Source organism: Schistocerca nitens, chromosome 6 (genome assembly GCF_023898315.1).
Source record: "Schistocerca nitens isolate TAMUIC-IGC-003100 chromosome 6, iqSchNite1.1, whole genome shotgun sequence".
Taxonomy (NCBI): Eukaryota; Metazoa; Arthropoda; class Insecta; order Orthoptera; family Acrididae; genus Schistocerca; species Schistocerca nitens.
This window is the reverse complement of record NC_064619.1, coordinates 142151818-142164191: the sequence shown is the minus strand read 5'-3', so window position 1 is coordinate 142164191 and position 12374 is coordinate 142151818. Positions and strand designations below refer to the sequence as shown.

General features: G+C 41.2%; 1 protein-coding gene across 1 annotated transcript in view; it reads left to right on the top strand.

Moving 5' to 3' along the window:
- The window catches only part of LOC126262257 (centrosome-associated protein CEP250-like), a 490208-nt gene that overhangs the window by 341402 nt on the left and 136432 nt on the right, over positions 1–12374 (top strand). The window contains exon 6 of the mRNA XM_049958743.1: positions 7843–8010. Coding sequence (XP_049814700.1) covers positions 7843–8010 — 168 coding nt within the window. The remainder of the gene's footprint in view (positions 1–7842; positions 8011–12374) is intronic.

The following is a 12374-nucleotide window of genomic DNA, read 5'->3' as shown; positions in this document are numbered from 1 at the left end:
AAGTGGCGACGACCACACTTAACTCGTTTCTTTAATTTACTGAAGGTAGCACAATACACTTCAGAGTTGATCGTTGCGTCATGAGGGAAGACGTCAGACAGAATAGCCCCTTCAGAGTCCCAGAAGACTGTCGCCATGATTTTACCAACTGAGGGTGACACTTCGAACTTTTTCTTCGAAGGAGAGGTGGTGTAGCGCCACTGCATGAATTGCAGTTCTGTTTCCAGTTCGAAGTTAGAAACCCATTTTCATCACCTGTGCCGATGTTCGACACAAAGTTGTCACTATCACACTCGTGACACGCTCTTCATGGTCTTCACGCTCTTTACGGTCTTCTGTTAGGCGGTGAGGGACGCAGCGAGCGCACACCCTTGAGTATCGCAACTCGTAGACGAGTGTGTCGGAACTGCCAACAGAGACGTTCAGTTGTGCAGCGAGATGTTTGATTGTGATCCGTATATCACCTCGAATGAGAGCGTGCCCTCACATTCCGACATTGCAGGAGTACAGCTGTGTGCGGCCGGCCGGCAGGCGGGAGATGAGACATGTTTGCGCTATCATATTGTGGTGATCATAGACGCTTTGCCCAACGACTCACCGTGCTTTTGTTCACTGCCAGATCTGCATAGGCGTTTTACAAGCGCCTATGAATATTTGCAATACTCTGGTTTTCTGCCAAAAGAAACTCAATGGCAGCTCTCTGTTTGGAACGCACCCTTTACGGAAACCATTTTGGAGGCTATATATAGCACCGCCACCCACTGGAACTTCGTGGAGCAATAGGAGCCTAAGTGGGAATGTTCCACAAAGTCCCACAACAAATTCCGTATTTTTTCAACCGAAAGTGGCCGAGAAAAAAAAAAAAAGTGTTGCATTACTTATTGAACGCCCCCTCGTAAGTAGTGAATGTGGATAGGTTGCGGTACATTGCATTCACAAATAGTGAACGACAATTTTAAAGACACCTGTTGTGGCCAATAGTGTCGTCAACACACTTAACTTTATAATTAAGAACGAAAATGTTACCTAACAAGCGCAGTAAATCCATTTAGTTATAGCTACACTAAAGTAAACATGTCAACTGACTGCAATTCCTAGACTGTTACTGTTGTGTTTTTACATTTCAGTGTCTATCAGTTTAAATCTGAAAACTTATCCTGTATTAAATAAAAGTTAGCATTTTCGAGACGGAGCTGAGTCTCACAGGCATGACGTTTTAATTTATTACTTCGTTACAGTCAACTCTATTGGCACCAAATTTTACAGACAGTAACCGCATATACTACTAAATGTATCTGCAAAATTATGTCATTGTACGACACATAGTGCAGGAGATATGATGTCTAGGTTATCGGCCATTGCCTGTGTGCGACTCGAGCCCGTCTCGATAGTGTTAAGTCAGTAATACGATTTCTCTTGTTCGTATGTTACCTTCAGTTGTTGTGTAGTGTAGGAATTGTTATTAACATTGATGACAATTGGTGATTAGCGAGGCTTTCCGGCGCAATATGCTGTGCAGAGGTGGCATTCTCTTGAAATTGATACTCTCAAACCGATGGGAAAACAGACAGGGTTATTCAGGTGCCCCTACCATTGTGTTTTATACAGCCCGCAACGCCTTCAAATACTATGTGCAAGATTTTCATATTCTCTCGCTCTTTATGTGAGAACTATTAGTCTTAGAGGAAAAATAAACAAGATCTTTTTGTAGGAAATTTAATGTAGTTACATTTTCTAGCGTGATATGCTTTCGCTGGAGGCCACAGTTTTCGAGCCATTCAAGAAAAAAAGGCGTTTGAAAGTCATTTTTGTACGTTTTTCTTGAATAATTCTAAAACTACGGCCTCTAGCAAAAACGCATCCCAGTAAAAAATTTAACTGCATTAAATTTCCTACAAAAAGGTTCTGTTCATTTTCCTGTACGACCAGTAGTTTGCACGCAGTGAGCGAGAGAATATGAAAATTTTGCATGTGGTATTTGCAGGCACTGTGAGTTGCATAAAAACCAGGAGTAGCGGCAGCTGAATCACCCTTTACGTCGGCCGGTGGTAGAGTTCCACTCATGAGTCTTAAAGGACTGGAAATAGTCATCACTTTCGTAATGTCACCTATAAGGATTGTATTGATGGTAACGACAGTTGAGCATGGTGATCAGCCAGTCATGGCGACTACACAGTAGCTGCCATGTCCAGTGGAGCTGGATGAGGTCTGTGTCAAGTGGTCTTCAACTGGTGTAATATTAGGGGAAAAGCATCTTCACCTTATCATCTAGGGCAACAAGCTTACAGGACTGTATATAGGTGACACACTTGTTGAAAACATACAGATACTTCACACCGAACTCGAACCTCAGACAAGTAGAGAATCCAACCAAACACTTGGAAAAGAGAACGATTGTATTTTAGGAAGTAGACAGACAGCAGGGTAGACAACACTGGAGTGAGAGTTACGGTGTAAATCCACGAAGTATCCCTAAGGGGACTGCTAATAACCCAAATGTAATATTAGAAAAAAACTAACATGTGAAAATTAGGTTCACCAGGCTGTCGACAAAGAAAAGTGCACAAAGGGGCTCATCGAACTAATTAAGTGCTCCTCCATACAGACAAGGCATCTATCCGCCTTATTGTAGAATTTGCGACAACAGTATGGATGGTTCACCTAAGTAATGGAGAAAAATAATATGCAACAGGGAAATCAGTAGTACGCGAGGCTCAATCAACATCAGGTAATACCGACAACAGTATCGTGAAATTTAACTGATAGCAAAAATTTGGTCCAACAGACTACAGCGCAATAACAGAACTGAATAATTTATACCATTATTTGACATTCTTGTATTTACATACCCGCACCCTTGCAGATGTTACTGACAGGCAAATGACGGAAATTACCAGCACTACTGATCACAGAACGTTGCTACTGAACCTGAATGTCCTCTGGCGCCGATTTTACGATGGCACGGTCAATAGTTCTAAGACTGTATGTCTTAGGTCAAAAACATACATACCTCGTAGCTTGGCCCCTGTTTAGGTTAATGCACATTGTGCAAAGTACTTCCAGAAAATGAATAAAGGCTCCCTGTAGACTTTTTCATTCATTACCGTCTTCAGCTATATGCATCCATGTTGCTACTCCATTTTTTTTCTATTGCCATCTCCCCGCTTTCGATTAGATCGCCGGCTGGTTCTCTTCCTACCCATAGAAATACAGAAAAGAACTTTTTGCCCTTCTACCCTCCAGTCATCCGGCAATATGTCTCATCCATCATCATTTCATTTTCATTAGGGCCACAATTACGTTTTCCCCTCCAGTCCGTTCCCTAGTTCATTTGTGCCTTGTCGGCTTTCTTCTAGTAATTCCCAACACTCGTCCGTCACTTATTCACCGAGCAGACATCGAATTTTGAATGGTTTTCACATTAAATTCATCATCACAGCCATAAGCCAAAATTGGTGACACACACTAACAGAATGCTTCCCTTTTGAGACATACAGGAAGTTTATACTAATGCATGGTCTCATGGCGACATGAGTGAATACAATCTCCTCAGGTTTTCAGCGGCATCAAGTCGTCATACATTCGCGATTTTATTCACATCGGACATTTTGTGTAAAAAATAATAAAAAAATACCCTATTTAGACCTTCAAAAATACTTTTACATTCTTCTACTTTACCAGAAATAGGATACTACTCCTAAAGGCCTCTAAATAATTATATGCGGCTGCTATAAGCTCTTCATCGGACTCAAAATGTTTTTCAGGCGTTAATTCCTTTGGATATTTAAAAAAGAGACATACCAAACCTAGTAAATAGGGCGCATGTTAAAAAAAAAGTACTTTAACTTCCTTAGCTTACCCTTTGCCAAAGCAGCTTCGCGGACAGATGCATTCCCCCAAAAAAGATGTTTTTTTATGTTTATTCACCAATCTCGTCTCGTGTATTTTTTCGTGCAGTGTATCCAAAAGACGTGTGCGGTATTCGTCCATAATTATTTTAGCTTTTGCAAGGTAATCAATAAGAAGAATTCCTTTTGCTCACAAAACAGTGACTTCAACCTATGATAGAGATGTAATAAACTTCGCTTTTTTGGATGCTTTGTCAAACTATCTATACATTGCCGAGAAATTTGTTTTTGTACTTACTTTTGGTCAGGATTCAACAAATGACACACCTATCTTCCGCAGTTTTCTCATTGTTAGTTACTGCATCTATCTTTCGCAGTTTTCTCATTGTTACTTACTCATGCGAAATGTATCGTATTTTTTTCTGATATGCCTTTGGTGTCAGATATTTCATACACCTTCAATCTCTGATCGCCAAGTATCGTAATATGCACTTACTTGGTATTTTCATCTGTTGGTCTTTGATAGAAAGAATTCTCGTAAAAACAAACAGGAAAACAAAAAAATGAAGGACGTCTCCTGTGTAATACAGTCCAGCCATCGGCAACTGTTCTGTATAAAGCAGAGATAGATACTTCCGCAAGTGATGTTTTGTAGACAAGCTGCAATCACAGAGTTGTAATATTTCGTGCACAAATTGCAATTGTTTGGCAACTTCGCGATGTAAAATCAGCGATTCATCCGACTGTGTCAACTGGCACGCTTGTTGCACCATGAAGCGTCGTTTCAATATTGCGCTGTATAAGGCGCGATTGGTGCCATAGGTGTGGGCAGACATAGGGCTAACACCATTAATGGAGGCTGCTGAGACTCCACCGCTTATCTTCTGTTAGTTGACCCGTAACTGGATGAAACACATTTTAGACGCACACTCAGTATTGATAGTTTAATAAAAGAATCGTGTTATGATTCGGGAATCCTAGTTGCAGCATTTCGTATCGGCTGTTCAATCTACTGATGATGCGCGTTTTCAGGGAGTTCACATAATTTATCAGGAGAGGGGAGAAAACCTTGTGTATGTAGACAAGGTTTATGTGTATGTATGCACGCCACAGTCTAGTCAGTGTGAGGATAGTTTCAGGTAACCAGTGACAGCGAGATATTACAGTATGCTTGTACCTTTGTATCTGAAATTTTGCTGCCGCAGACGGCTGTGCAAACAAACATGTTATGAAATTTTTCTGTCTTGACTTTGCTCGTAGAGATTAGCCTTAAATGTCGTGAACAAAGCGCTCGTGGTTTTAGTCCTGCCACAAATTGCTGGTTGCCGTTTTCTCGGATACATTGTGAAACGTCCCCTTCGAAAAATTAAGAATGACTGTGCTGGTAAACTTCTACGTTATTTGATTTTCAAACAGCTGAGCAAAAGTGAACGTACTCAGACATTTCTCTCTTTACTTATTCTGGTCAACACTAAGCTGCCACACAATATTTTTAGCGCAACGCAATCTGACTCAATAATCCCTACAAAAGAATGGCCCTGACTAACAATAACCTATACTCTTCATGTATCACTTACCTCACAAAGATCTTCGTTACTCGAACTATTGCAATACAGCTAGCGCTAATACTGCCAGCTAAATAAAAGATTCTAACTACTGAACGCACTAACTACTGATAGGCATAGTTAGCAAATGAAAGATTTTGATAGAGAACAAACAATGTATTTACCTTAATAATGTTCAAAAGTCATCATATACACTCCTGGAAATTGAAATAAGAACACCGTGAATTCATTGTCCCAGGAAGGGGAAACTTTATTGACACATTCCTGGGGTCAGATACATCACATGATCACACTGACAGAACCACAGGCACATAGACACAGGCAACAGAGCATGCACAATGTCGGCACTAGTACAGTGTATATCCACCTTTCGCAGCAATGCAGGCTGCTATTCTCCCATGGAGACGATCGTAGAGATGCTGGATGTAGTCCTGTGGAACGGCTTGCCATGCCATTTCCACCTGGCGCCTCAGTTGGACCAGCGTTCGTGCTGGACGTGCAGACCGCGTGAGACGACGCTTCATCCAGTCCCAAACATGCTCAATGGGGGACAGATCCGGAGATCTTGCTGGCCAGGGTAGTTGACTTACACCTTCTAGAGCACGTTGGGTGGCACGGGATACATGCGGACGTGCATTGTCCTGTTGGAACAGCAAGTTCCCTTGCCGGTCTAGGAATGGTAGAACGATGGGTTCGATGACGGTTTGGATGTACCGTGCACTATTCAGTGTCCCCTCGACGATCACCAGTGGTGTACGGCCAGTGTAGGAGATCGCTCCCCACACCATGATGCCGGGTGTTGGCCCTGTGTGCCTCGGTCGTATGCAGTCCTGATTGTGGCGCTCACCTGCACGGCGCCAAACACGCATACGACCATCATTGGCACCAAGGCAGAAGCGACTCTCATCGCTGAAGACGACACGTCTCCATTCGTCCCTCCATTCACGCCTGTCGCGACACCACTGGAGGCGGGCTGCACGATGTTGGGGCGTGAGCGGAAGACGGCCTAACGGTGTGCGGGACCGTAGCCCAGCTTCATGGAGACGGTTGCGAATGGTCCTCGCCGATACCCCAGGAGCAACAGTGTCCCTAATTTGCTGGGAAGTGGCGGTGCGGTCCCTTACGGCACTGCGTAGGATCCTACGGTCTTGGCGTGCATCCGTGCGTCGCTGCGGTCCGGTCCCAGGTCGACGGGCACGTGCACCTTCCGCCGACCACTGGCGACAACATCGATGTACTGTGGAGACCTCACGCCCCACGTGTTGAGCAATTCGGCGGTACGTCCACCCGGCCTCCCGCATGCCCACTATACGCCCTCGCTCAAAGTCCGTCAACTGCACATACGGTTCACGTCCACGCTGTCGCGGCATGCTACCAGTGTTAAAGACTGCGATGGAGCTCCGTATGCCACGGCAAACTGGCTGACACTGACGGCGGCGGTGCACAAATGCTGCGCAGCTAGCGCCATTCGACGGCCAACACCGCGGTTCCTGGTGTGTCCGCTGTGCCGTGCGTGTGATCATTGCTTGTACAGCCCTCTCGCAGTGTCCGGAGCAAGTATGGTGGGTCGGACACACCGGTGACAATGTGTTCTTTTTTCCATTTCCAGGAGTGTATATATCTACCAATTCATGACATCCATCTTTACAAATTTCCTTTTTCTGGGCGGACACACGTCCAGATTGTCCGCTTATAGTAACCTCTCAAAACTCTGGCATCTCTCTCTCCACATCCACCACTGCTCCAACTGCACAACGCTACACGCTGTTCACATCCAACAGCCCAACACTACAGAAGCAAATATTCCAACAATGAGTCCAACCAGCCACAGACTGCACACAGCGCAGTTAGCGATTTTCATACAGAGCTCTACGTGGCGTGACCAACATAAAAACCTAAACAGCACATCACGAGGTTGTGGTTTAGTTAGAACATGAGTTTAAATTCGGGGCTACAAAACACGTCGTCTGTCACAGTTCAGTCATTGGTCACTCAAAATCAGCTGTCGACAGCTGATTTCCATTAGACATCGCGGTGGCCGCTTCCAGCACTGCTTCGCGTTACACTTTAGCAGTATTTGTGAAGTGACCCGCCGTGTTTGCGTGTCGCCAGTAACCGAGTGGTAGTGAATAGCATGTGTGGCAACACGCTGGCAAGTGACAGACGTCAACTATCATCTAATTTTAATCGGACTATAGTTTCCTTTAGTTTCTCCATCATATTGGGACGGTTATTTATTTATTTATTTATTTTTTTACTGGTTCATCCGTCTTTATGTACTATGGGTCTCGCCATAATTTATCACTACCGTCACATGGCCCTACATCTTGAGTTCGTTATTCTGTAACCGTATTTCGTCTTACTTTATTCACAGATTAGTTTTTGACAGTTGAAATGATTTCGTTGACCGCGCCAAATGTTTGATTTAGGTTGAAGAACTTCGACAACGGTTAGAGGAGAAGAACCGGCATATAGAGAAGAAAACACAACAGGCGCAGCAGGCGATACAAGAAAGAAACCGTCTGAACAATGAACTCAGCGAGTTGAGGGACCACATGGACATCAAGGATCGCAAGATCAACGTCCTGCAAAGAAAGGTAAGTCATTTCATCGAATGCCGTTTCTCGAAGAGTTTTAACTTCCCGTTCTCAAAAAATAAACTCCATTTGATGAACTTTTACATGAAACGCTTGATTCTGAGTATTGAGTTACATCACCATTTACACAGACCGCAAGGCAAGAAAGGAATACCTGCAGCATCGCAATTATTAACAAAAAATTTAAATAGTGCTGAATAGATAAATGAATCTTTGGCCATGGCCTCCTGACTCACAATTCGACGCACTATTCCAACAAGCTTTGGTTTTCTCATTCAAGTACACCTGTGTCATATTTTGGCGTCAAATGTATTATCAATTCAGACCACGAAATTTCGTTTGCCAATCAATATTTTGTTGATAAAATCGTCTAGTGTGATTCGAACGCAATTTATTCAGCAGCATACCTGAAGCACCCACTAGAACTTATATGCCCGTTTTACCATCAACAAATTGCAGAAGTTCATAATATACGTTATTAAATAAATTCTTCAAGTTTTTCCTGTAACTACGTTTGTGCTAAAAATCATAGGCCTAAGGGCAGAACCACATGGCCATTCTTTGCTGACTGCTGTTGCCAATATCGTCTAAGGGATCGATAGTGTAATATCTCTATGTGCACTGTATTCTAGAAGACATAGGAAGTTTACCAACCCAAGCATCTCAAGCTGCGCAAATAAAAAGAACTACAAAAAAATTCAGAGCTGTGAATATGTCGCTCATAATGTCCATAACATTCTGGTACGCCAGTTCTTATAGGAGCCTAGAAGCACTGGTAATAACCGCCTTGGTGGTCTTGACTTTCGTGAACCTGTACTGAATGCAGCCCATGCCAGTTTCGTCCCTAACAATATGAAACCTCTTGTTTAGTCCTTTTCCCAGAACATTTCACACATAAGTTCCTTCTCTCTTATTCATTCGTAAACTCTGCAGATTTCCATGTTTGGAAATTCTCCCAGCGCAAGGCTGTTATTAACCAGCATGATTAGTGATGGGATGGTAGCAAGTCCTAAATGCTTTAATGTCACGGCAAGCATGCGATATGGACATTATACTTGTTGGTCTTCACTGTGCTGAGGACTTTCAAGCCCTGTTGATCGTCTAATGGATTAGCAACCCACAGTTCTCATACCCCTGCAGCACTCTTGACCTTCTGCAATATGTGGTCCATGGTCTATTTTATGGTTGATCCTGACAAGCTGCTCCTGTTTATTGTTTCTTGATATCAATAATTTCATACTGCAAATGTATTTGAGCTCATTAATAGGCAAAAGAAATGGAAGACATGCGCGGGAAAACGGGCTAACCCTCAAATGTAAAAGCTTAGAGGTAAGTGTTATCATCTGTTGCTCGGTATGGGAACCATCAAAATTGACATTGGCCCGTCCCTGAGTGATATATAGCGATGAGACCAACGTCAATTTTGATATTTCCCGTACCCAGCAACAAATGACAACACTTATCTCAAAGATTTACCTTTGAGGGTTAGCCCGTTTTTCCGCATATGTCTTTACTGGCCGCAATGCCTGCCTGTGTTAATCTCCATGTTTCTGCTGAACCAGCCTCACATCGTATAATACATGACATTGAGCTACTTTGGAACTACATGTGCTCCAAGCAAAGTGTTCGTGATGTACAAAGTCTTCTTCTCAGTATTTTTCTTTCAAAGGAATATACGTTTGGGTCAAAACTCACAGTTTGGCTTTCTGAATATTTTTTGTGAGTGAAGTTCTAAAGTTGTATACATTCCATAGATTTCTAATTCATCAGTTTTCATTGTGTTATTACCTAGTAAAGTAAAGCAGAAAAACGTTACATCCATTGTAGTATTTTCTTTATTTCCATAAAAATTTTCTGTGTGTAACATTTTGTTGAATTTGACAGACTCGCATTTATCAGGAATCATGTGGATATCAATATTTTTATTGTGTCAAGTTTTATTTCAGCTATAATGATTGATCTTTAACGCAGCTGACTGATATGTAAATTTCAAACTTTAAGCCCATCTCACACAGAGTGAAATAACCACTATAAGGTTAAGTGCCTGCTCATGCAACAGCTCCGAAACAGACTCCATTGATTGCCAGCTGGCTCCCTTGCAGGAAGCTTTGCATGTTTCTCACGATAGCCCTAGTGCTGTTCTCCCGAGTAGCACCCTGCATGGCTCAGTCAGGGGCCCTGTTTGCAACCTGACCTCGCAACGTGCAAGGCTGGCCTCTCAGAGAACACTGGTTGACCTGTGTAACAAAGCAGACTGTCACACGTCCAACAGCTGCTCTGCAATATTTCACAATCGATTTTAAAGGAACTGTTGGGTAAAAAATTTGATTCACATATCTCAGCTTCACTCATCAGCTGCACGATGAACTGTCTATCATTTCATTAATGGTAATAGCTGTTGTTGCATTTCGAAATTAAGCAAAGAACTGAATGAAATACCAATAGTTTGCAATGAAAAATATGGGTCACTGTGAGTTCGCATTTGGCGCATATTATATCATACATTGCCGTATATGAAATGCGGCTAACATGCTGAATTATTCTTTAAACTTCAGAGGAAATCTGTATGTGGCTCCACTTATACGTGCCAGCAATGAAGCCAAAATGAGATATTCATCTCATAAATGGTTTGAGATACCGAAACAAGAGTTTGCCACATGATAATACACAAAGAGGAGGGTATTTTGTCATGTCGTTAAGGTGCTAAAAATCCTTATCTACTGCCATATGCAAATATTTATGATTTTTTCAGTTGAATGTTGTAACTTTTTTAGGCCATCGATAGCAGGAAAAATGAGAATTGCTATATGTTATGTAACAGCATAAGTGAAACATTACACGTTTATTTTTTGTACTGAGAATGCGCTTTTCGTAAACTAATGACCTATCTTGCTCCAATTGCTAATATAATGACGCACTGTTTCATGATTCTGTCACAATTTCAACTGCATTAGAATGTTAGTGAGATGAATCATTGTAAACCCTGCTGTGTTTTGGCAAATGAAGAAAATTTTAGCATGGCAACAAGAGAAGGTAGGTTTTACTTAAAACTCGTCATTGATTACATTTCTCTGAAGAAAAAAAAGAAGAGTAAATTGCTATTTCTGCTGAAACTTCAGGGAATCCTATACTTCAGTGAATTTTTAGTAACGAATGACTGGAACTCAAATTTGTGAAAGGATTTTACTTCTACAGTATATCTCACTGATCTGATAAATATGTATATCTCAGTGATCTGATAAATATGGAGACAGTTCAGATAATGTAGTACATGACCTTTTAGTTCCTATTCCTAAACAGATTGTACTGTTTAATCTCAAATATCTTTTAGTTTTTCAGTGATATTGATCATCTGTTTACGACTTTATGGGTAGTTGACAGGATTCTGCAAATTTAATTATTTCCATTTTTCCAGATCATTTAGATGTAGAAATAAAGTCCTTACGTAAGTTTCAGTCCCAGTTGTCTACTAGGCTATAGGAGAGGTAGCAATTTATTTTCCTCAGTTTTCATACTCTTTTTTTCTGAAAAACATCATCAGTGACAAGTTTTGGATAATATTTAACTTCTCTTGTTGCTATGTTTAAATTTACTTTTTTTGCCAAACACAGCAGAGCTTACAACATTAATCTCACTAATATTCTAAAGCAGTTGAAAGTGTGATAGAATCTTAAAACAATGTAATATTAAACTACCAACTAAGGATGACACAGGTCAATGTTTTATGAGAAAGCCTATTCTTGGTATAAAAATAAAAATTTAATTTTTTCACTTACGTTATTCAAAACCCACACCAATTTTCTTTCACAACCTATAGATGCCCTAAAAAATATATTATTCTGTTGAAAAATATTGTAGTTACTTGCATATCATGGCAGATAAATGAGTTTTGGTTACCAACCACATGTCAGAACAGTTTCCTCTTTACATGCTATCATTAGCAAAATCTCGTTTTGATATCTTCTCAAACCTTTATGAGAAACACTGGGAAATTATGAATATTTTATTCTCACTTTACTGTTGAGAAGCGTGAGTGGATCTGATAGCTCTGAACACAATCAATTTTCTCGAGACTGGAGATAGATTTTTGTTTTCTCCAAAGTTTAAAGAATAATTCAATTTGTTTTTTACATTTTTTACACAGCGATGTATGACTTAACATGCACCAAACGCAGACTAATAGTAATCCCTATTTTGCATTGCAAACTATTCGAATTTCATGCAGTAGTTTATTTAATTTCGAAATATCACAAAACTGTTAGTATTAAGGAAATGATAGGCAGTTCATAATGAGGCAGACGGATGAAGCTATGAGATTTGTGGAAATCATTTTTTTAACAAAATGCTTTATTTTAAAGTCGTTT